This window comes from Lottia gigantea (genome assembly GCF_000327385.1).
Source record: "Lottia gigantea unplaced genomic scaffold LOTGIsca_5, whole genome shotgun sequence".
NCBI lineage: Eukaryota > Metazoa > Mollusca > Gastropoda > Lottiidae > Lottia > Lottia gigantea.
The window spans coordinates 2,758,533-2,785,891 of record NW_008709715.1 but is presented as its reverse complement, the minus strand read 5'-3'; the positions used below and the strand labels follow the sequence as shown (position 1 = coordinate 2,785,891).

Here is a 27,359-nt window from a genome sequence, read left to right as displayed (position 1 = left end):
TGCTATTTTTATAAGCTTTTTTGTTCCAAAATTTTTGTTGGTATTTTATTTCAGTTTTTAAAGTAAAGTGAACCATTGTAAGGAATTCTAAAGGTAGTTTAGACTACTTTATTAGGCAAAATATTTTAAAATAGCTCTGAGAAAAATCACTTAATTCATAAACAAATAATGAAATATATAATATATTAAAAAATTCTTTTAGCCTAAAACTTTACAAAAAATGATTTCTATTTTTTATTAAAAATCGGTTATTAACAAGCTATGTGAGAAATACAAAAAAGAAGATCCGAGTTACGATGCTTGCTCGCTAACCCGGAATAGGTCGAGATCTACTGTACGAGTTTTCAACCTAGTATCCCGGTCAGTGATGTAGGTCGAAAACCTCAACAATAGAATTTAAAAAGATAGCTTGCCAGGAAGGTAATATACGCCCACTGTCAGCTTTGATTTTAAATAGAAATATTTGGCAGTACAGTAGCAATTACCAGTATGAAATATTTAAACTTCAGTCTTGCACTTCTTTTGATTTTTTTGGGGCGATACTGTATAATTACTATAATATTACCAAGTTTCATTAACATCTGCCAAGAATCGGACCTTCTGGAGTGTTTACAGGCTAAAACGTGAACGCGTTTCAAGAACAAGGACAATAACTCAAACTAAATAGTTTCGTTTCGATTCTTCTAATTTTCGAGAATTGTGCCTTATAGAGTCTTTACTGGCTAAAAATTGAATGCGTTTTCAAGAACAAGGGCAATAACTCATACTAATTATTTTTCGAATTTTCTCATTTTCATTAGGGTTTACTCTTGGTTGATTCCAAACACTCACACGAAATCTGTCAATAATTCAACCTTCTAGAGCGTTTACGAGCTAAAAATGGAACCCGTTTTCAAGAACAACGACAAAAATAACTAAATATTTTTTGATTCTTCTTATTTCCGATAGGGTTCATCCTTGGTTGATTATAAACATTCACACAAAGTTTCGTCAAAATCCGTCAAGAATTGTGCCTTCTAGTTTGTTCACGTGCTAAAAATTGAACGCATTTTCAAAAATGAGGACAATAACTCATACTTATTATTGTTTGATTTTTCTGATTCATCCTTGAGTGATTACTAACACTCAAACCAAGTTTCATCTAAATCCCTGAATAAATGTGCCTTCTGGAGTGTTAACGAACAAATCAAAAACAAGGGCAATGACTCATGCTAAATGATATTCGATCTTTCTGATTTTAAATAGGGTTCATCCTTGGAATTTTAGGTTAAGCAATGTTACGAAAGCACAGGCACAGGCATGTAGGCGTAACCTAGAGCAATGTTTGTGAAGTTAGTTTTAAAAAAAATGATATAGAATATATGAAATGCAAATCCATTCTCTTTCGAATCTGAAGAATACTTATTCCTACAGGAACATTAATAACCATGGAAATCATAATAAACCTCTTTCACTGGCGAAACTGGAAATAATGGCGAGGAAATTCTTCAATGGTAAGTTTTATCACAAATAAAAAATATTAATTAAAGGAAATGTACTAAACCTATGGAAGGGGGGGTGGGGGTAATCTACCACGGACTAAGATATCATTTAGATTTTTATTACGGGTATAGGCGATAACTAAATCATTTGTAAAGACTGTTGGAAATTTTTCCTGCAATTCTTTGTAAATACGGATAATTATTCGGGGAACTTGAACAGCTGTGTTGTTGTATTGGATAACAAAAGGTATAATTTGGAAATCAACTTGGATGTTCATTCCTAAAGGATGCATGGTTTGTAATTTGTCTATCCAATAATTTTCGCGAATGAGTCGAAGGGTGATTACAATCAATCAAGAATTGTTCCTTCTAGAGTGTTTACAAGCAACTGTGGACGGACGGACATTGGTGACGAAAATATATGCCTCCCATTTCATGTGGGCGTAGAAAAAAATAATTATAAATACATTCCGAAAAATTTCCCTCAATTTTAATTGCATGGTGTCATTTCATTGAAATAAACTAGGGCATAGAGTTCCGTTTAATTTCTTTTAATACAACCTTTATTGCAGACGACTAACATTACTTTCTCTACTGTTTAATGGTAATCTAACACCGTGCACTTAAACGAACACCGGACATAGTCCAATTGCCCCTGCACGCATGGGATTCGAACAAAATTTGACAATCTTGACGGTGTCTGGACAGTAATTGTCAACAGGTTAAAATTGGAATTATTGATAATTGACCGAAAAAGAGATTTAAAAGTGTATGTAATTACAGGATTATTTTCACTTAATTAAATCCGGGTTGGTAATAGCATCCAAGTGGCCTGTAGAATAAATAATATGTTTTTCAGACATAGTCCGATTTAAACAATATCAAACTGGCTTTTGTTTTTCTCGATAACAATGATACCGTTTAGGTTTCCTTTGATCTTTTTTAATCGCTGAATATTTTTTAGTAACTTATGAAATCTGGAATATTTAAATGTGTTCTTTCCCTTGTTTGCATATTAAGTTGTCCGTTAGTCTAAAAGGGAATTCCTAAAGGGAGAGAATAAATCCCGATACTAATTTTAAAAGTTTTCAAGGGAGATAATATAGACAATGATGGTATGCCAGTATGATCTCACACAGTATAAGTGATTTTGCGTACACTGTGTACTTAATTTACGCTTCGTTTGATATTGTTTCTATACCTTTATTGGTTATTGCTTCAAAAAGTATATTGATTAACCTCTGACAGCTGTGTTTTCCAAGCCATTTCTAACGTCTATTTTGTATATTGGAACTCTGTCAAATCCAATGCAAAGATGTCAAAAAACCTTTCAGATATCAAAGCCGAACGAAAGAATACCACAGTCTCAAAGCCAGTCATTATTTAAAAATTCATTATAAAGCCACTAAAGACTTTGTTTTCATTTCTGACAGAACCTTGCCAGGCAAATTATCTTTAAGTTTTAAATTGAATGAAAAGACGAAGACGTAGTTATAATTGCACGAGAAGGTTTAATGATGTTAGCAGAATCATATCTATCCCTTCCCTTTACATAAAATGGTTGTACCCCCACTTTATTTCCAAAAAACACAAGTTTTTATAAAATTTTGCCCCAAATATTTGTCAGAATGCATCAAATCAATTCTATTTTTTGAAATGTTTTTATTTATGGGAAGCTCATTGTTCTATCGCGTCCGTTAATCAACCGGTCTCCTATTTATACCCCTTCAAGAAGGCCGGTGCCACCAGTGGTTCATAACTGCGAAGGACTTCACTTTGGAACCAGGTTAGTCCGTAGACGTGTGCAATTTTTTATGTATAACATGTTAAGTTGATTGGAAGTTTTAAATTTGTGTTATAGTAAGATCTTACAATACCTGACCATATTCAACCTAATTATCTAATAACCTATTAAACTAAATACCTTTCTCTGCCAAACATTTAACATGTACTACACTGACACTTGTGTGTAACATAATGGCCTCATTAACTTATCAGCCCATAATAATTACATGAATAGAAATCTATTTTTACATCCGCATTTAAAGAACTCTTTTCTCATGATTTCAGTCTTAAGCAATGCGTACATCGACACTTTCAACTGGGTACAACTAGTCACTCAGTAGTTATTGGCAACTCATTCCATCAGGCAGCTACGACCAGTCGCTAAAATCAGTGTACGGCCATCTAGAACTGTCTTGTTGCCCTCAATCAGCAGTTGCTGTCTGTTGCTCGTGTTCTAGTTGTCGGCGACTATTTTTGCTCGTATCAGTCGACTACTGAAAACATAAACATGCAGAGCTAAACATGACCCAAAAAGGCGCTGCCATCTTGGAGTAATAACGTGAATAGAGCTGCCCCCTAGCGTGCAGGGAGCAAGATGCGTTCTATGTACACACTGTAAAGGTAACGGATGACTTGTTGCTCTCAGTTACCACAATCAGCTCAAACCGATTGCTACTGTTCGATCTCTAAACTGTCTTGAGTCGATGAACTCTTAATAATCGTATCTATCTTGGATCTAAGCATCTCATCGGATCAGGCCAAAACGAATGGATGGTCGCAAATTCCGACTTCGACGACATTGTCCAATTTGTATACTAAAACAAGGTCATTTGGTGGCAATCGGTGTACTCAAATCGATTAAATCTAGCCAATCGCTAGCAATCGTTAACAGCCTGCTGCTCTCAGACTAATCCTCGCAGCTACAGCTTTCAATGAACAATCTGTAATTCTTGTCGTCTTAGGTTATAGTTCAACAGTATTAGTAACATTATAAGAGGATTACACTGATTGTACTATACCTTAAAGCCATTGGCCAATTACTGAATATAGATTTCAAAATCGAATGTGTGAATTCGTTTGTCGTCAGAGCCAATAATGCCTTCTCTTTGCACAATTCCAATTTTCTATCAGATAAGATATTATCTGTGATTCCGGAAAGCATAGAAATGATTAACTATTTATGACGTTTATAATTATTCAGAGATTTCGCCAAAATAAAATACTTACTTTACTTAGGGGTCTGATTAAAAATTGGAAGGGTGAAAATCGATACACGTTTAGCCCCCATACAATCTTGCATCAACATTGTCTATCTTATTGCCTGATTGTACAAAGAAAACCTATAAACGTGTTTTCATTATTCTCATAATCATTGTCAACACATATACAGTAATTGAAAATGAATGATGTTAAATGATGGTTTATTGAAAAACTCTATATATGGAATATGGAGCACTGTTATTATCATATTATCATGCCTATTACATATCATATAAATATTGTTTTCGTCAATTTGAAGCTACATATGACATAACGACTTCCGTTGTAAAAAGTATAATACGTTTATACAGTAGTATTAATTTTGACCCACTTTTCTATTTTTGTAAAACATATTATCCTATTTCCCAGGTTTGACTTGTAAGGTAATTATTGTTTTCGAAAATGTTTTTCTTTTACGAAAATTGTAATGGAAACAAGATCTCTTTTAAAGAAAAGTTCAGTGCCACTGGCTTCATTTCCTTTCACAATACATGTCTGTAGATATTTGTTATTTTCAGGAGCCAGATTGAGATGTATTCAATGCGATTCATTAACAAATCCTCTTTGTGGTGATCCTGGTTATGAAGTACCGTCACCATGTGAAAGATCAGACAATTATTGCGTGTCGCTCAGGGTTTTATCAGAGGATGGTGGTAGGTATTGTGTTTTTATTTAAAACGTCATTACAAAATCTATACAATACCACTAACGCCCACTGTATGTAATGGGTAACTTACAAAAACATTATGATACCATATCCCGGAAATTTAAAGGAATAACCCGGAATGTCCTCAGAAATCGATAACCAAGGCAAAAAGAAAGAAAAAAATAAATGATCTCATATAACAAGTAATTCCATTTGACACGTTTGAGCAATTATTAGCACAACCACCGTGAGGAATACAGGGAGATGATACTAGGATCAAATAGCACCCCATTTCATGGCGAACTTTCATTTCGTCAATCAAATATGACTAGAGGAAAAAAGGAAATCGCATCAAATACATCATCAATTCAACACCACTACCTCAGCTTTTTGTTTGCTGAGCTTTATAAGTTTATTCTCTTTGTGATGTTTTGAATCACGGTGGATAAGACACTGTCATCCCGACAATGATAGAGTTGTTACCTCCAAACCTTTTAACCCAAACCCCAATATTGATGCATTCTATGGTTTAGTCGATTTGAGGCTAATCGAGGTCCGTACAATATGTGCATGTTAAAAACCCTAGAAGTTTGTATTCAAAAACGATTTCAATCCGTCCTGGCAAAATATCCCAACAGTACACACTGCCTGGTGATGCACATCTCCATCAGTCTGTTTGCGGATAGAAAAGTTACTACTCAACAACAAATTGCCCCTTAACTACATGAAATCTTTTTGAATTGCAGGTGAGGCTATTATCAAAGGTTGTAGTCCAGTTAACAATAACAAATGTATTGTGAGAAGGATAGGTGAAATTAATTTGACGTTGTGTCATAAATCGTGTGAAATAGATGGCTGTAATACGAGTATTTTAAAATAGGGAGTGTAGAATGAGTGACGGACTATATCCTTGATACCTCTGATATTTATAAACACATTTATATAAACATATCTATAATGGATAAACAATAGATATTGTTCATAGATGCGTTTTTACAGACAGACATCTGAGACATATTACCTCAACATCATTCTTCTTCATTTTCCTTGTGATCATCATTCAACATAACCCTATAATAGTTATAGGCCTACATTTAACAGCATCTAGCATATTTATTAACAACTATAATCAAATAAATATTCTTTTAAATGTGTGTGAAAGATGTTTCTATTTTTTACATTTTATAGAAATCAACATCGATATCAAGCCTTGATGTAGCAACCCTTATTCTGTCACTCAGCTTAATTTGCCGAGGATTCAGTTCTCGACCAATGAGTTTCAACAAATTTTTGTGTAAAAATGATGCACTTTCCATACCTTAGGGTGGCTGTCGGTCAATTTGCCATTCCATCAGACTTAAGTCAAAAGAAACATATTTTTGATGATTATATTTAATGATACGTCTAGATATTTTAATGGCTTGAACAACATTTCTTAGATTACATATTTTGCTTCACAAAAAATCAAGACCACTGCACTTATTTATGGATAACTATCTGAAGTCATCTATTTTTTTCTAACATAGAAGAGGCATATTTAGAAAATACCATCAGGGCTATAAACTTATTAAAGTAGGTGAGAGATTGAGCGGATGTTCTCGAGTCGACCTTGTGACAGGCAGGATCTTAGAGCAACTAGGGAATTTTATAACTATATAGCCGAATATTGACAAAGCGCAGTTGCCATCAATTGCTTTCAGTTGATCGTGTTCGATTTCATCTTTATCTGATTTCGATAATCGACTAGTACTAGTAGGTCAGAAGCAGGACATACGCCCATCTTCTCTCTCGCCCTACAAATTCATTGAATTGTATTATTCCAACAAAAAATGTACGAAGCCAACATTCAAATTGTTAACAGCTGCAAGATAATCTTTGGCGTAAAATAGCGTGTGCCCATATGAAGAACCAGTGAGAAAACGGGCCCGTATTTATACTATACCTTGTCTGATTGTACTGCAAACGGGGTGAAACTGCATAAGAACACAATAAGCATACTCACAACGAATAGAGCCTACTACATGGTACAAACTTGTTTAGAACTTATTGTTTTGTATTTATATAATAATAATAATAATAATAAAAATAATATTTATTGTTTTAAGACCATTACACATACGTCTCAACAGTCTGTACAGAACAAATAACAGATATAAAAACAATACAAATAGAATATAAAAAGTACACATAAAAATAAACCTTAAAACTTAGAAATATCACATGCAATTAAAAAATATATAAAAAATATAGAATAGATATTAAAAATATATATAACGGATGTATAATATACAGTATGTATGTAAAAAAGGTGCTAACATTGACCATAATAATCTTTAAAAATAAAAGTTTTTAGGTTTGACTTAAAATGAGGAAAATCTGAAACAGATCTCAAGGCTAATGGCAGACTGTTCCATAATTTTGGCGCAGCTAAACTTATGGCATGATCGCCGTACTGGTTAGATGTTTTCTTCCCATGGTTCTTATAAGAGAAAGGTTTTAATCTTATTTCAGTACTATTCCTAGTACAATATGCTGGCATATGGATAGAGATAATGTCAGCGAGGTAGGAAGGCACAGTCTTACTATTATGAATAACTTTAAAAATTATGCCTAAAAGTTTAAAACGAACTCGTTGTTCGACCGGGAGCCAATGAAGCTCTTTGAGTATAGGCGACATGTCAGTGTGACGTTCAAGATTCCGTCTGGTAACAAGCCTTGCAGCCGAGTTTTGAATGTGTTGCATTTTGTTAATTAAGTAATCCGGAAGACCATAAAATAAACTATTACAATAATCGAGTTTTGAAGTAATGAAACCATGAACTAATTTCTCAGTGCTGGCCTGATCTAAAAGGTGGCGGATTTTAGAGATACGCCACAGTGAATAGGACGCCTTGCAACACACACCCTTGATTTGTTCATCCATGAGTCCCGTTGAATCCAGTATCACCGACGGAGAAACATATTCCTCACCAACACGCACATCACCTACTGATATCTTTAGACTTATGTCCCTGGTTCGCGATAAGAACTGAATTATTTCAGTTTTACTGTCATTTAAAGCTAATAGGTTAGCTCGCATCCAGAGTCTAATTTCGTCTATATACAGCTCTCTATACGAATGATTGTGGTAGTGTCTGTCCGAGAATCACTGGCGATATACAGTTGTGAGTCATCCGCATAAATGACAGCATTGAGTCCATGACGAGTGATTATATCCTCGACAGATGTCATGTACAAAGCAAACAGAACCGGTCCTAAGACCGAACCCTGAGGAACTTCGAATTCAAGAACATGTTCCTCTGATTCTATTGGGCACACTGACACTTTTTGGGTCCGACCTCGAAGGAAGGAATTAATTGAAGGATATGAAGATAGACTTAGTTTATAACACGACAATTCCGTTGTCTGTCGTCTGCTATCTTTCTGAGTTGATAAGTCACGTGATAGGCGAGTATAGTCAGTTGTCATCTTGAACTCTATCCAAGCAGTGGGATTCGCCTTTAATTTCACTTATTTCACTACTTCGGCAATTGGGTGGAGAATCTCTGAGCTCTGAAAGTATTTTTGGAGGTTGTAGATTTTGTAAGCAGTAACTTTGGTGTTTAATCGCTTCTACTAACGTTCTGGCTCGAGTTGGCCCGTTCTACCAACTTTATTATAGAACTTCTCATTTTTTCAAGATGGCGGCTCCAGCACGATAGAATTTTAGGACTTGCAGTATTGGTCTTTTTATTGTTCAGTATGAGTTCCAAAACGAAACACAGATCCTCTACGATATTGGACATCAGAAAAAATACGCTTTGAACTTTCTAAGCTAGGAATTTTAGTTCCGAATTCATTTTCAAGGGCTGAAATGAAGCAGTTGTTAGAAGCAAACTTGGATTTAGAGGAGATGTCTACAGGCTCCAGTTCTGTAGCAGTGTCTATACCTTTATCAGTTCCAACGACAACTTTGACTGATTTATCCAATTTTTCTGCTCCAGCATCAGCGACTACTCACTTGGCAATTTCATCTGTTCCAGCAACAGATTTGACAATCTTACCAACAGTACAATCGGCAGTGATTTCAACTTCCATAATACAGACAGAGCCTATACCAGTTACAGCTTTGACCTTTGCCACTACATCCATTCAACCAACTATAGCCTGCCAGCGTCCCAAAGATACTACTACTACTAGATACGTGTACTCCAGTGTCCGACCGTCTGTAGTTTATCAAACTGTACCTAATGATGTTAGACATTCGAATTCGGGGATTCAAACGTCAACTTCAGTTCATAACTTATCTTTGTTTTCTGATAATTTGTATAGTAGTCCATTGTTATCACAGAATGTTGACTCAAATTCTTTAGTGTCTTATCACAGCAGTTGGCCTTAGGCATATTCCTGCACAAGAACAACATAGTTCTCTACTTAACTCTATGGCAGTTACGAATCATTCACTGTCTTCAGCGCCACTGCAATCTAATGTTGTGTTTTCACAACCTAACATAGTAGATCTTCTTTGATCTCTTGCTTTGATACAGGCTTACGCCTTCAAGCAAGTAATTTGAATAACTCTTTTAGAAATCCTGAAATATTGCATTCTCATGTACCGTTGCAACAACATTTGCCTATAACAACTACTGCCTTTTTACAGGCTTCAGATGTGCCCTCTGCTACATTGCCTTTCACTTATGCTCAAACCAATTTTTTAAATGCTGCTACATTGCCTATTACTCATGCACAGACTAATTTTTCTACTAGTATATTCCAGCCAGTAAACTATCAGTATAACCCGAATCAGAGTCAAGTCAATTTAATGCATGGGTCAAGCAGCTATCCAGGTCAAATTCCTGTTAGTCATGTTGATACAGGTCAAGGTTATCAAGGTTTAGCTCATGTTTTACAGTCTGTACAGTCTTCTGGTATGCCTCTAGAAATCAACCCACAATTACAGGGTATGAATTTTTCAGATTCAGTAGATCATAGCAAGTTGCCTCGAGCATTTGCACAAGATTTGGCTTATGTTGATATGGTCAGCCCTGAGTTGCGCAGGAAAGTCTTAAAAGGAGAACATGTATGTCTTAATAAGTTACTTCTCCCCCATTCTGATTTCTCAGAATTCCTTAGGGGGGATAACAGACTTACCAGGAGTCTCTAGGTGAATTTATTATAGCATTTAATAGATTTAAGCAAATACTTAGCCACAAAACTGCATTTCCCTGGCGCCTGGAGGAAATGGATTTATATTTGAATCATGTCATTGAAACAGCTGGTCTTTGGCCAGATCGTTTCTATGAATATCATAATCTTTTTTCAGCCAAATGTGCCAATGCTTTGTCTCGTATAATGTTTTAATAAATTGGTCAAAGGGAGACTCTGAATTGTTGCGCAAGGTAGTTGCTGGCTCTCGAGTCAATTGTTGTAATTACTGTCAATCCACTGCACATTCCTCTGCTATGTGTCCTTCTGTGGATCCCTCAGTTTTGACGAAAGTTCATAACAACAGTAATTCTTCGAAGTTTGTGGATAAATACAATAGACCAATTAAATATCATGATGGTAAGCCCGTTTGCAATAATTTTAATTCTAAGGGCTGCTCCTTATCTATGTGCCCTAGAGCCCATTGCTGCACTAATTGTTTTAGCTCTTCCCATAATGCTTCTAATTGTTCACAAACTGCTAGCATTCAGTCTCAGGGTGCCACTCGCAAGAGAAAGATTGGCGGTAGCTATGACGGTTCTAATAAAAAAGAGTGACTAGACCTGTCATTAGTTAACAGAGTTTTAGATCCTGTTACTGGTTATTATTGTGATTTTACTGCTTCTACTCCTATTGATGTTGATCATTTGGAGTTCGAGCTCATTAAACATCCGGATCGTGAATTTGTTTCAAATCTCTGTGATGGACTTCGTTTTGGATTTGACACTCTTGTTACAGACTCAGAAGCTCAGATTCATTTTGAATATAAAAATTTAAAATCTGCTCGTGACTTTCCTGCCATTGTTGATGAACTAATTCTAGTCAAAGTTGACAGGGGTTATGTTAAAGGACCTTACACTGTGTTGCCTTTTTCCCAGATTAGAGTAAGTCCTTTGGGTCTTGCTACTGGCAAATATTCTGGCAAAAAACGCTTGATTTTAGACTTGTCCTCACCTCATACAGAGAATTCTGTTGACAGTATTAACAATCTTATTGATAAAGATCTTTGTTCTCTGCGCTATGTACGCTTGGATGATGCTATAGCTAAGATTATAGAATTTGGGCCTGACACTATACTATGTAAGACAGATATTACAGATGCCTTCAAGCAGATACCTGTCAAACCATCTCAGTGGCATTATTTTTGTTTTAAGTGGAAAAATTGTTATTATTTCTTTGTTAGATTGCCTTTTGGTAGTCGATCTAGTCCTAAGATTTTTGATACTCTTTCCCAAGCCATATGTTGGATTGCCTCTAATAATTACGATATTCACACTATTTTTCATTTATTAGATGATTTCCTAACAATCGATAAGCCCAATGTTGTGGGTGAAAGAACTATGGCATTGCTAACAACTATTTTTTCCAGATTGAAGGTTCCAATTTCATTAAAGAAAACAGAAGGCCCAACCACTGAATTACAATACTTGGGTGTATTCTACATACCCATCGTATGCAGTGCAGATTACCATCTGATAAGCTTGACCGCATTATTCAGTTCATTGAACTATTTTTAGATAGAAAATGTTGTACCAAGAGAGAACTACTACAGCTATTAGGACATTTCAATTTTGCAACAAGAGTTATTATTTCAGGTCGTGCTTTTACTTCACATTTGATTTCATTAAGCACTACAGTGACAGAACTCCATCATTATGTCAGATTAAATGCAGGATGTAGAGAAGATCTACGTATGTGGTATTCTTTTTTAAAGGACTGGAATGGAGTTTCGTTATTCTATGAGAAAATTTTAACTTTGTCTGCTGATTTAGAATTGTTTACAGATGCATCTGGTATTGGCTTTGGTTGTTATTTTCGTGGCTTTTGGTTTGCAGAGAAGTGGCCCTCAAATCTTCCTACTGTTGCTAATAAAACTATTTCAATTGCTTTCAGAGAATTGTATCCAGTTGTGGCTGCATGCGTGCTTTGGGGAAAGCACTGGTCCAGTTTGAGAGTTTTATTTAGGTCTGACAATCAAGCAGTTGTGAATATCATTAAAAAGGGTCGATTACGTGAAGTTCGCCTTTCAGCATTAATGCGCACTCTTACTTTATGCAGCGCGCAGAATAATTTTGCTGTTTACTGTGAATATATTCCTGGTTTAAATAATACTATAGCAGACCATTTATCTCGTTTTCAGTTAGAGAAATTTCACCAAGCTGCACTCAATGCATGTCTTACACCAGAAACTTGTCCTACTATAGATCAAATCATTTGGAATTTCTAAATGATAAAGTTAACAGTTTATGCTATTGCTGAAAGCACTCATAGAGTTTATGCTACAGGATTTAGACTGTACAAACGATTTCTGACTTTGTATAATGTTCAATATATTTCATTAATGCCTCCCGTCTCTCAAGACCTTTTAATTTATTTTATAGCTTATTGCACTAGTATAGATATCAAGTGTGAAACCATCAAGGTTTATTTAAATGGGATACGTTTCTTCTTTTTAGAAGCAGGAACATGTAGTCATTTCGAGACACCGGACAGAAATCCTCGTAATTTTACTTTTCTTCAGGCTGTAAAAAAAATGCAGAACAATGTTGTCAAACCTCGTTTACCCATAACTTATGACATCCTTGTATATATTGTTGTAGCTCTCAGAGCAGGTTACTTTGATTCCTATACTGATTTGTTGTTAGAAGCTATGTTCACTGTTGCCTTTTATGGGTTTTTAAGGTGTGGTGAGCTGACTTCAATCAGTAATTATAATCCTAATAAAGATTTGTCTATTCATGATGTTTACATGTTACCTGATTTAATTCAATTAAAACTGAAAGTGTCAAAGTCTGACCCAAAGGTATTTTTATTAGTTTGTTTCCAAGTAATTCTTTCTTATGTCCTGTAAAGGCCTTGTCTGCTTACATTTTGTTACACAATACATTATTTGGGAATTTAGACCCTTTATTTTTATCTTCCGATGGATATTCGGTTACTAGATTCTTTTTTATTAAGCATTTACATACCATTTTAAACAATTTAGGTTATGACTTGAATTTATACAATGGTAATTCTTTCAGGATTGGAGCTGCTACATCTTCAGCTAAGTCTTGCATGCCAGATCATATGATTAAGTTTTTAGGACGGTGGTCCTCCAATTGTTACACAAGATATATCAGACCTGATTTAGATATGGTTAAACAAGCGGTTAAACATATTGCAGGCTGATTACTTTATTTTTATAACTGGTAGGCTGAAGGTTTTATTTTAATCTTACTTTGGGGACTACACAAATCCTATTCTTATCATATTTGTTTGTTTGGCAATTTCTTATTCATTATTTACATTCTGAATAACTTACCCCAAAGTAGTCTGGGGTTTTTCATTATTTTATCTTTTGCTTATAGATTGTTACAGTCATTAATGTTATTTCATTTGTTCTAAAGCAGATTCATCCAAGCTTCTTCCAGAACTTTGACAGTTAGTTTCAGTCGCTAACACTAACTCTTCGGGCTCAGTCACTCACGACGGCTCTACTAACTTTCTTCTCTTTGAGAACTTTGCAAACACAAGCTCTTCGAGCATTCAATCCAAGGAACTGCCAGTTCTGTGCAAGTCTGGTCTCTCTGTACCGATTTAGCCAAGTCAACACCAGTTTCCTCATTTACTGTTTATGTTCATTTTATGTATTTTGTATGTGTAGTCCCCGATCGCCAAATAAATATATTGAATTTATTTGTCTTGTTGTAAATCCAGTCATGAGCAATACCACAGATACCGAACCGGGAGCGCAGTCTAGCCATAAGGATGTCGTGATCGATCGTATCGAATGCTGCAGAGAGATCAAGCAAAACTAGTATGACGTCATGTTGTTTATCAAGAGCAAGTAAGACGTCATTCATTACTCTAAGAAGTGCTGTCTCGGTGCTGTGTCCCTCTCTGTACGCAGACTGAAATTTGCCATACAAGTTGTTAGTGGAGAAATACGGATGTAAACTTGATAGAACACACTTTTCGAGGAACTTATCCAGAAAAGAACAGTTAGAAACAGGATAATAATTTTTGATCCATCCCAAGTTTTTTTATCAGGGGTCGAACAATGGCTGATTTACAGTCGGCTGGTAAAATCCCAGACTGAAATGATGAATTTCCTATCCGCAATAAAACAGGCGCCAACTCACTGATGCAGTCCTTAACAAACTGTGTCGGCATTGGATCTAACTCACAGGATTTAGGAGGCATTTTACTTACAATAGATAAAACCTCGTCTAATGACAGTGGATCAAAGACAGAAAGCTCACATTGCGGTGGCACTAGATCTTCAGCATACGGAATACCATTCACTAATTGCGCCCGGATTTTGATGATTTTTTCACTAAAAAAGTTAGCAAAGACACTAGATAATTTGCACATTTCCACATTGTTTGGATAAATGCTAGCAGATGATTTTTTTGAACCTGAAATATCATCTACTATGTTGAAAAGTTCTTTGGTATCAGCAGCCGCAATTCTGCTGCGATGGAAAGATGCCTCTGCAGTTTCTAGTTTTCGGTTGTTATCTGACCGAGCGGTCGCAAGTATTTGTTGATGAATTGCAAGTTTTGAATTGATCCATATTTAGACCGAATAACAACGCATTAAGAACGTAATGCGGTCGAATTTAGTCTGTCTGTGAATGGAATGAAAGAGGTACTAACGAACCCGTTGTACTACCAATTGACTCCGCCACTGACCGAGTGTCCTTAAAATTTACTTTATGTGTGAATTGCAAATGGCCTACAGTTCCGCTTACGCCAAACATTCGTTCCGTTTTTTATAACCTTTTTCACTTTAGCGACTTCAGTAAGGGTCTAAAGACCGTCTTGAACATTCATCCGTTGTTGACCCGCCAGCCAATCAAATTTCTTCCCTGTCCATGGGATTTTGAGATGTTAATAAGCAATGCACCTTTTATTCTAATTTTACTAGCCAATATTGTAACGTGATTTTGGCAGTTTCATCAATAGAGCCTGGTCTCTCGGAACTACAAGACGGCTTCAAAAGATATGGGTTCAAACTGATAATTGAATGTATTATGGGCGAACCAACAGTCACCTTATAGCATTAAATGTGTCAGTTTTATCTCCCAAAGGCCCTAAACTGAATGACTATTTCAAGGTAACGATATTACTATCACTTGATTAATCACTACCCAATACCGGAAGTAAAGAGATAGCTTGCCAGGCAAGGTAATATACACCCACTGGCAGCTTTGATTTAGAATAAAAATATTTAGCAGTACAGTAACAATCGCCAGTATGAAATATTCTACCTTCAGTCATACACTTCTTTTGAACTATTTAGGGCGATACTGAATAATATTGAGTATGAGTTATTGCCCTTGTTCTGGAAAACGTGTTCAATTTTTAGCTCGTGAAAACTCTAGAAGGCAAATATTCAATCTTCAGCACGGGACTGAATAATAAAAACTAATTTAATCCAGCAAGAATCATTCCTTTTAGTGTTTAAGAGCTAAATTTGAAAGCGTTTTCAAGAACAAGGGCAATAACTCATACTAAATATTTTTCAATTCTTCTGATTTTCAATAGGGTTTATCCTTGCATGATTATGAACATTCACATCAAGTTTCATCAAAACCCGTCAAGAATTGTGCCTTGTAGAATGATTATGAGCTAAAAATTGAACGCGTTTTCAAGAGCAAGGGCAATAACTCATACTAAATATTTTTCGATTTTTCCGATTTTCAATAGGGTTTATCCTTGAGTGATAACAAACACTCACACCAAGTTTAGTCAAAATCCGTCAAGAATTGTCTCTTCTAGAGTGTTTACAAGCTAAAAATTGAACGCGTTTTCAAGAACAAGGGCAATAACCCATACTAGATATTTTCCGATTTTTCTGATTTTCAATAGGGTTCATCCTTGGGTGATTACGAACATTCATACCAAGTTTTGTCAAATCCGTCAAGAATTGTGTCTTGTAGAGTGTTTACGAGCAATTGTGGACGGACGGACGTATATGGGTGACGACAATATACGCCCCCCATTTCATGTGGGCGTATAAAAAGACACAAAAAATCCATCATTTATTACCGTGACAGATGCAACTTTACAGAAACGGTCGAGTATTGCCGAATGCTTGAATTGGGAGAGAGACAACGAATATGCTATTCCAGACACCATGAAAGGGAGATAAGTGTTAAAAAGATAAGTCTTCATATTCAACCTTTTTCGGAAATTATTTTGAAAACTTAATATTAGAAGGCATAACTCATACGTAGAGACTAAATAAAAAACATGAAATGTTAACATTAGCATATATATTTCTCAACATTACCTCCACTGACTATAATTCATTTGATCCAATGTTGTACAAGCGCAAACTATAGCAATAAAGTACAATGTCTTGAACAGCGTCAGGGATTGGGCAAAGTGAGAAAAGAAAACGGGTGTTGAAGGAACCCAGTTTCAGTTGTATCAAGCAACAAGTCTAGAAGTTGAGTGCAATAATTCCCAATGTTTTGAAAGATTCTGATTTAACTGAACTTGTCGGTAAAGCGCGGATAAAATCGGTCGGTACAAGACGGTAATGGCTGGAGACGTTGGTAAAACTGATGTTTAAATTCCCTCAAAAACTGGAATGAAAATATCAAGAAGCTAGACATAATTATGACATTGTGATCCCTATAACGTTTTAAGGTTTTCATAGATGATTTTCAGTTACCTCCCTTATACTATCATTTTATAGTCTTTATCCACTGCGTTGATCACAGCAATATGTCTTGCAAAGCGGTATTTGTCCAACTGTAAGGCATTACATTGTGTTGCAGATGGGTTTGCAAATGTTTGTTGATAATCACTATTGGACCATTAACCGTTAATTGTCGTTCAGTTATATGTGACATAAGTCGAGCCATTCTCCAAAGCGTCATTAGTATTCTAACGTACATGCAGCTGTGATGTGAAGTCAACGGTTATTTTTATTTGGGGAAAAGTCTATAATGACTCTGAAAGAATAAAATTTTCGACATTTCAGCTTATGCATTTTCATCAAATTATAGACGAATCAGAAGCAGAAATCTGCTTTTAAATAATGATGCGATACCATAAAAAGGGCTGTTTTAACTGCCAGGCACTTTTTCGAAAACACTATAATATCCCTTTCAGAACGAAGTGGTGGATGATCTTAAATGCTAAAAAAAGTGCAAAATACATTTGATCAACTTTGCTCTCAGTATCTCATCCTTTACAACGGCGGTGTAAATTAAACGATCTTGAACTTCATGAGGCATGTGATAGGTCCGATTAGATGAAACATTAAACCTCAGATAATATCTTAAAGATTCAATTCATTGGATTAAACCCGATGATTCGAGAAAACACGTTGTGAACAAAACTGCTATCAAATGTTCTGTGGTACCCCCACCTTGGTGACATAACAATATAATTTGCTTGTACTTTAGATCAGATTTCACGTGCTAGCGACATCAGTCTAAATCTTCGGTGTAAATTTGATCTTTTCGGGGTTATATGATAAAGTTGAGGACAGGTGAGAGGGGTTTATTTCAACCTAAGCCCAGTAATTATTTGTATTGTGTGAATGTGTATGGGACAGATGCTAAAGGTTGTCTTGTCTTACATATCGCTGTTTAAAATGTATTCCAGTTTTTATGCTACTGCTATAAAGCCAAATGATCGATGTTCCATGAAAGACATACACTGTCTAGGTAGTGATTGTAAACCTTTGGAAGGACGTAACTTCGTGTATATATATATATAAAAAAAATAAGACTTCTATTTTATGCAATCTGAAAATATCTGGTATCAAATATTAATTTTTAGAATAACAGTTATGCATAAATATATTTTTTTAATCATGGCGAAAAAGGTTTACTTCTGGTGTTGATGTTTGTAAAAATCTTGTCCTAATCAATATCAATACTATGCATTTGTAAAATGGGTTTAATCAAGTTCCTTTAAAAGAATATTTCAAAGATTTATTGCCATTGAAAACATCGATATATACAGTCATTTGGGATTATTTTAACAATTTTAGCACTTTTCATCCATAATAAATAGTTGACATTATATATATATATTAACTACATGTTAACTATACATCATAACAAAAAAAAAACAAAAAAAAAGAACAAAAACAAAAAAAAACACAAAAAAACCAGGTGGGACGTTTGATGAACTAAAGTGAAATTGGAGTGGAATCTCATTTCATTTCATCGCTCATACTTCCTTGTTACCAACATCAATAACAGCGAGAAATATCTATAATATCTCAAATTTAATTAAGAGCATCATCGAATAAAGCTGACTAAAAAATATTGGAAGAAGAAAAGAAGCATTCTACTCCAGTTGATCATAATCCTATATTCAGCCACTCTTCACCAACAATTGAATTTATGTGGCTATTTAGTTTTGACTCTGGCTCTGAGACATCTTCTTCTCGCTGCTTCCACCATGTCTCTTGATACAGTTCTAACATAGCGCCTTTCTGGGGACGGACTTTGCTCCCTCTTCGGTACATTGGGAGCATCAAGAATGAGACTGCGTCTACTAGAGTAGTTTGTATCGGATGGCGGAAGCGGTAACACTGGCTCCACATTCGAAGAGTTTTCATTACTTACAATGTGAATTTTTGGAACTTTTAACATATATTCATTTTCTACTTTGTCCGAAATATGTTTGATATCTTCACTTTTAACTGATACCTCGCGATTTTCTTTCCCAGTGAAATTACGCATGCTGTCCTTGGAAAGATCTATAGCCCCGTCTGTGTCACTCCTCATTTCTAGTTTAGGTTTCTTCAGCGTGAAGTTGGTTGGAGACACATTTTGAGTTAATGACCGTTTAACGCTGTGTGAATAAATATCACGAATTGAGTTGATCTGGGCAGCTTGTCCAATGTCAACCGAATTTCTGCTATGTGTTCGTGTTGAATCAGATGTACATGTCGCACACTGAAGACAATCGTCTTGGTGACGCTCCTTTTTATTTATTGACGATGCTCTACTTGGTTCTGCTGATTTAGATCTATTATTTTCAAGACGATCCCTACTCAGCATTATTGGACTTTGCACCTTTGTCTGCTTTTCTTCATCTGCTTTCTCCTTGAAGAATTTCTCTAATTTCTCGGCAGTGATGGGCAACGGTAGCGGTATAGGAACCGGCACTGGTAATACCACCGGAAATGGAACCATTACCGTCACTGGTGGTGTCCCAGACGGCATCACTGGATTAGACAACAATGGGTGTTGTGGTGGCAAAGGAAAGACTCCGGCACCAAAGGGATTTTCGCCCGGATTGAGGTGAGGGAAAGGTAGAGGGGGATAACCAACTGGCAGTAGTGGTGGCGGTGGAGCGTTATTTCTTGGAGTCGAACTCAATCCAAGGTTTTGGGAAGCTGACTGACTATCAGATGAACAAACTGACGTACTTGGTGACAATGAATTCTGGCCGTGTGGTGTCGACGGACCTCTACTTTCGGATCTATTATCAGACGAACCAGACATTGGAAATGGTTGACCAAACGGTGGCATACCATATAAAAATGGATGGTTCATCATTCCGTGACCAAAACCACTCATTAAATGTGGTGGAATCCATGGGGGTAGAAAAGGACCCGTAGGTAAACCCGGTATAGGTGTTGGTTTTGGGGAGGTTTTCGGAGGACTCTTTGATCTCTGAGCTTCTTTGGAATCATGTTGAGTCCGACTCTTCTTAAGGGGTGAGTCTGACAGATATTTTGTCTCAGCATTAGACCTTGACTGATGTGTCCTTATCTGGTGTCTGTGGTTAGTTTCTGATTTTGTTCTAGTACTACTTCTGTCCGAAAGACCACTCTTTCTTGGAATATCTTTATCATCACCAGAATCACACAAATCTTTAAATTCCTTCCTGTTATCACTCTGTTCCTGTAACCATAAATCAGGTGTAATCAAGATTTTCTTTTCCTTTGAATCACAGTTATTGTTCTCTTCCGAATCACTGCTCTTAATCTTGTTCAAATGTTCTTGAGTTTCACGACAAAATATGTTCATTTTGTACTGGCTGAGACACTTTTCACTACAGAATTGGAATTGGATTTCACCGTCAACGTATTCAACATAATTCACAGTATGGCGTACATGTTTACACCAATCACAAATTTTATTTTTCTTAAAAGATGCCCGTCGACATTGTGTAAAACAAAGTTCACTACAGAATGGTTTGGTTCCAGAAGATGTTTTTAGGGTAAACAGTTTTAATCCCGGTTTCTGGCACCATCCACAGACAATAAACTGAGGTGAAGGGGGTGAATCAGACGAACCTGAAACAAAAAATAATCAAAATTGTAAACAATAACTAATCCAGGGCCATACCGTTTCGTCGAAATCTATCTTGCGCGTAAACATGCTGATGAATTACACTTACACAATAAACTTTGTTTTACCTATTCTTGTTCTTTTCGCTATCATAGCAATAATAATTTGCACAAAGCTTCCTTATACTCAAATACCCACTATCAAACATAAACAAATTTGAAAACAACGACCCTCTAGTCTTTTTAAGTCTAAAATCCTTCAAGCTATATATAACGTTTAACTTAATAACCTTTTGTTCAAAGGGAAGATGACTGTAATGTGAATACATATGGAGATCATTTACGCATAATTTAAATGAATGTATTATTTCAAACCCTATGTTTACAGCCAGTAAAATGATGCCACAAGAACAATGGTCGGGTTGAAAATGCATCTAAAACACGTGAATCAAATTACAGCTAATGTCAATAAGAATGGTGTCGTTTTTCTTTAATCTTGTGTTGTCAAATCGGACGTTTCTTCCACGATTTCGAGTGGATTTATGTAGTGATTGACTTGGTTTTCAAAAAATACATTAATAACGTCCTATCGTTTTACATTATCGACTTATTAAGGATAGATCACACACATACGTAGGGTCACTTTAGAACGTTAAATAACAAGAATTGCTGTATTTGGATCACCGACAAGGCAAATGTATTTTAACCTATCACAGGGAATATTTTTAGTTCCAAAATACTAAAATTGGCGCTTTATATGAAACGTGTGATTGGCTCACAAAACTTTATTGATTGTCTATATTCACAATGTTCTAAAACAATGTTCTCTGAATAATCCGTCAAGGCACACAGGAACAGGGGTCAAAGGAAGGATTATATGGTTTCAGATGACCTATTCTGGAAATCATACGGTCTGAAAAAATGTATAAAAAAAACGTGAGTGGGTTTGAATTAATATTAAATTTCTTGTCTGACATGAATTTATGAAACATGACGCCAGTCTTAATTAATGGTGTTGGAAATTTGGTGTCAAGTATCATATCCAAGACCTAGTAATTATCCTCTAACATTGTCAGGAATTTAAAGTAAGAGAGTATCATATGTATCAGAATAATTTCCTGGATACTTCTCTCAAGGCGCTATTTTCGCTATCATAAATATAATATTCATATGAAATATCGTTTGCATATTATTCACGATAAGAAATACGATACAGTACGATACAATTACATTTTAATCTTAAAACCACTCGACATGGCTCCTATAAAGATTTGACTGAAAGTAATACTTTAATATAATGCGATCACCGATATCATTGTTGATATAATAAACCTCTACTTTATTATAATTCTAGGATATATCATATATCTTATTACATTTAATACATATCACTTACTATATAACTCGAAATATAAATCAAAAACATAATCTAGAAATATTTCATACCGCCTTAAGCAAAGATGATACATAATTTAATAAACCTGTGGCATTACCAGATGAGTTGGGTTTCTTCCTTAAAAAGCCATAAGCAATTTGACATCCTAAATTTTGCGATATGGTTTCATTTAAATTGGGTTGATAAGAGATTAGATTGCATTATTATATTATATACATAGAAGTTTTGCATCTTTTCGTAATAAGACACCGTATCTCACACTATGTATAAAATATGTAGATATTATATTACTAGTTTTACTTCAAGGCAAAAAGTGGTTATTCGCTTTAATTTTGAGAGCGAAAACTCCCAGAAATTGGCTATTTGAAAAAATTTAATTCGAAACCTTATAACCTTCGGAACAAATAATACATTTCTTATTAGAACAGTCCACAGGCACAGTTCACATATTATCTTGAAGTTTTTTTAGGGGACGCGCGTGCTTGATTCTAAGTTTGTCGTTCTTCCTATAATTTGTTTACAAAAAGACGTCTGTGTCGAGCAAGAAAAAGTGAAACCAAGTATTATTTTGAGTTATCTCCCTATATATAGTATAACTTGAAGTAATTATTTAGCAACGATTTATTCATTGCATGTGGATAGAAGGTAACTCCAATAAATCAAAAATATTGATAAACCGGTACATGTGTAATTCATCATGAATTCGTATAATGACCTTGACAAAAGAGCAACGTCCTGTTTTGTACAGGTATTGGATTTTGTCAAATTGTCAAATAACATGTCAGTGTAGCGGTTAAATGTTGAGCAATGTACTAACATGAGATGAAAGTTAAAAGTATAAACAAATGAATGAATGAAATATTGTTAAGCAAATCGTCCAAAATAAACAAAAATGTCATAACAATCGTATTTAATGCAAGTATCAATGTGCAGTGATTTATTTCGAACACTTAAGTTACACCAAAAGATCGTTAATTATTCCAATTTGATACAACATTCAAATGAAATGATTCATTTCCTCATGAGTTATTTCATCAACATGATATCCTACTGGTAATCTATATTGGATAGTATCATTGCGATTAAGGTTCACAATCATTCTCTTATTCTACATAACTCAAGAAATAAAAGAGAGTTTTAAGTCGGAATCTAAGAGGTTTCGTAAAGGTATTATTTTTGAAAATTTTAACTTAATGGAGTATTCCGTAAAAAAAATTCATTATCAAAAACCATGTAAATTAAACCTGAAAATATTTCTAAAGTGTGCTATGTATACCTATGTATCTTCTTGATCAAACTGAATTTATTCTAAAGGGGTTAATTAAAAACGAAGAGTACTAATTGTTAATTAGGCAGTTTGGCTTAGTTTTGGTGTTATATTATTAGTTGAAACTTTAGAACAAACGTTGGAGATATTTTTTTTACAATTAGGCGATTATTTTACTCAGTTTCATATACTAACAGCTTCCAAAAAGCATAATGAACCTGATAGATTTTGGTGAATAATCTTTACAAATTAGAGAAAAAAATTTCGACCTGCAAGAAAAAGCAGAATGTCCCTATGACCCTTGATTATGCTTTTCAAAAGCGTAAAAAAATAATGAAGCTTTCAAAAGAGTAAAAAAAAAAAGCTTTACCTCGGAAATTCTGAAAAAAAAACCTGATCAATACGAATTGTATTCGGTCTATCTAATGCCCACTTTATAATGACGATTCATTTTTTGTGATACCCGTTATTTTATGAACGTAACTGTATATACAATACATACCAGGTGATGCTGATGATGTCGCAGCCTGGCGTTTTGTTAAAGCTGATACCAGATTTCTATGCTGTGCTGCCAGGGACGTTTCACCGTGGTCACCTGGAAATATCCAAAAATATATTCATCTAGATACATGTAAACAAAATAGTGTTTACGTCATATCGATCTGCAACTTGTCAAGCCAGTATCGAACTAATTGAAATACATGTAAATAACAATTCGTCTCTATTGCAATCTCACAAGTTTTCTACAACCGTACCTTTCTAATGACGTTATATCGAAGACCCGTTTTTTACAAGGACGTATTTTTGGATAGCCCAATAATTATTCGCCGTACAGTATATCAATTAAATTGAGCCAGTTGTGAAGGTTACATGGACTTCAGAACAACCCAACAGAATAATTGGGATGAACAACATTATGTAGACGCTTGCAGAGATACGACGTGGAAACAGGTTACAGACCTGACAGAATGAAAGAAGGCTTGGAAGGGGTAAGAATGATTGCTCTATTAGATGACAGATGTTGTTACTGCTAAGCAGTATCGCGCGTGCTGGGTTCTTATTATTCTATATGAATACGAATAAATTAGCCACATGTATGGACACATACATAATTCCTTTGAGGAAAAATATTTTTGATATAATTAAAGTACAAAAAGGATAGAATTCAAAGAAATCTGATACCGAAGAAGTCTAAAATGGTATTCACAATAGGTCTATTAGCACACGATTTCATTAGCATGAATAAAGGCATAAATTTAAACTTCAACACAGAGAATATATCAAATTTCGTTTCAGTGGTTCAACTTACTCCCAGAATAGAACATTATATTAACACAACTCAAATAGCAGGCTTCTTTATCTTGGTATATAATATGATATCTTGTTCAAAACTCTTCTTCAGAGGAAGGTCTTCTTACACTTTGACACGCGTTTTCAGAAAATATATGTTATGATATATTCCAAGAAACAACAGTTTGATATTATATTGATGTTGATATTTATTTCTAAGCATCATCAAATTAAAAGTCGGACCAAGATGATTCGTATAGTGATTTTTCCTTGGGAGAACTAATACTAGGAGAAATTACATACAATTTGCTCTGATCATCGAAATATTCAGTAAATCGAGTGCCAGTTCAATAAAGATTTACCGACTACCTGTGTGGAATTGTGAGAATTGTTATACAGGGTTAGCCTAATTTCACAATGTTTTTTTTATCGTTTAGCCTTCATTATGACCTCGTTATTTTGTCAAATTTCGACAGAAAATGATTTTAAGAAAAATTTCGGTAGATGAGCAGCAACTTGCAAAAAAATAAAAATCGAGATCTGTATTTCAATCAGATGAATCAGATCCATAGTATCAAAAAATAACTTCTATTAATAATGGTCTTTAATGGTTCAGTATTGTATTTGACAATATACTCAATTAATATAATTCTAACCATAAACTGCAAACTGGTCGTTAGTACTACATTTTTGAAATTCAAGTTACCATTTTAAGACCATTATATGTGTACTGTTTACGAAATTTAAATGCCAAAAGACTATTGAAATAGTAAGTGCCCTTAGCGTATAGATATCGCGTAATATAAGGTCATTGTAAAGTAATCTACACCTATTATATACCATAATACTAAGTCAATATTCTAATCAAAGTGAAGAACACCCATGATTGATGCTCTACTGATATTTGGTAGAAATTCTATCTGGTAAAATCATAACTAGAGCAATATATCACGAGCTTTTACAAAGTACATACAAATTATGTGCTAACTTACAACATTCTGAAGAAATGCTTATCAAGATGTATCGTAATAGTTTAGTGTTTTATCTGAAGGTAATTACTGATCATCCGTGATCTGACTTAAATCATGTTCAGTCGAAATTGAACAATTGCATCAAAAGTTGTCATAACTTATACTAACCAATCAAAAAGACTGTTAAATGTAGGGAGGTAATACAGCAAGTCCTTTTTAACAATAAATATCCTAGAATTCCTCACATATAGCAAGAAATCTTTCAATGAACGGAGCATTTGATTGATTGAATATAACCAAGGACCTGGGTTGCATAACAATTTGTCAGATCATAGAGGCCAAGTGGAGTCAAACTCTAGAAAAACACGAAATGAAACGAAATTTAATCAGATTAAACCAATAGCAATTGATATTCTTTTCAGATAAACTATTTTAACTTTTTTACAAAATCTGAGAGATTATCGAGAGCATAAGTAGGATAAAGGGAATACGGAACACTATGAGCTGCAAAATAACTTCAACGAGTCGAGCTTCTGGCCAAAACCTCGTAAAGTGCATGGCAATATAACATAAAGGTTCATAAGTCTAGTGACCTTTTCTCATTATTCCAGGCTATCTAGTTAAAAGATCCATATGGATAATCTGAAAAGATAGTTGTCGCGAGGTTCGATCAAAGACCAAAGAATGAGATCTCAGAGCTCCATGTAAACTTACTTACTTGCTGTAAATATAATGTAGGCCTACTATAGTGTCGGGTATCGTTAATCATGTCACGATACGATACGTATTGCGATACAAGGGTCATGATACGATACATATCGCGATATGGGGTAATGGGATAAAAATATAAAATATAACATTTTATCTTTATAACTGTGATATTGGTAATACAGTTGATAGAAGTGGTTTTAGCGTCTTATAACGAGTTTCTAACATTTTCAATGCAAATTGTCATATCATAAAACAACTTAAAAAATTCGCACTTTTATGCTGCAATAAAAACGATCGCCAAGTATTGATTCACGACTTCGCGATACGATACGCGTATCGTGGCATGTCGAATCGCGATGCATCAATTCGCCGATATATCGTGCCAGCAGTATGATGTACTATAAGGTACATTATAAAAAAATAGTATATAAGATGAAATACTTAAATATAATTCGATTACTGGACAACAAATGATTAACCATCAATTCGTAATATTATGCTCAACACTAGATAACAGAAATCTAGCACTGCATTATGCAGCACAGCAGTACAGGAAATTGAAAATTGAACCGGAAGTTAATATGTAACTACTGCATTTGATATAACAGATCGTTTTGAGGCGTCATTTTAAAACTTCTATCGGTCATTGGACGTGTGCCATAACCCGTTACAATAGGTTTGACTTTTAGACTAGAATTATATATAATAGAAGCGATTCATTAGATAATTGCTATATAACTGTAACTTCAGTCCCTTCTTTAGGAATCATATTACGTCAATTTTCCATTAAGTAATATATCAATAAATGAGAATGGTATCAAATTTTGGCCTTCATCTACATGAATAAATAACTTTTGATTACTTTGCCTGAAATGCATCTTCTAACGGAAGAAAACCGTGCAATATGATAGTCAGATGGGTGAAAGACTGTAGTTATTGTCTGTGAATTCATGGACTTAAGTTACCATCTAAATTCAAATCATAGATGAAATAAAAATATCCCTCCGCCATTAATCGCCTCTGACAATTTTACAATGAATCATCACACAATTCAGGTAATAGGACGCCATTTTATTCTGACAAGGGAGAAAGCCATTACAAAGCTCTCGTT

General features: G+C 34.9%; 2 protein-coding genes across 2 annotated transcripts; one reads left to right on the top strand and one right to left on the bottom strand.

The window, feature by feature from the left end:
• Positions 1-9,025: 9,025 nt before the first annotated feature.
• LOTGIDRAFT_154207 (hypothetical protein) lies at positions 9,026-13,527 on the top strand (the record flags this gene model as incomplete). Its single annotated transcript, XM_009061917.1, has 5 exons — positions 9,026-9,406; positions 9,812-10,231; positions 11,010-11,240; positions 12,878-13,038; positions 13,380-13,527. The coding sequence occupies 5 exons, from the start codon at positions 9,026-9,028 to the stop codon at positions 13,525-13,527; spliced, it is 1,341 nt and encodes a 446-aa protein (XP_009060165.1).
• A 5,191-nt stretch (positions 13,528-18,718) lies between these two features.
• On the bottom strand, positions 18,719-26,354 carry LOTGIDRAFT_154206 (hypothetical protein; the record flags this gene model as incomplete). The annotated part of the gene is made up of 3 exons (XM_009061916.1): positions 18,719-20,619; positions 23,779-23,871; positions 26,252-26,354. 3 exons carry the CDS (start codon positions 26,352-26,354, stop codon positions 18,719-18,721), a joined length of 2,097 nt encoding a protein of 698 aa, XP_009060164.1.
• Between the last annotated feature and the right edge of the window lie 1,005 nt (positions 26,355-27,359).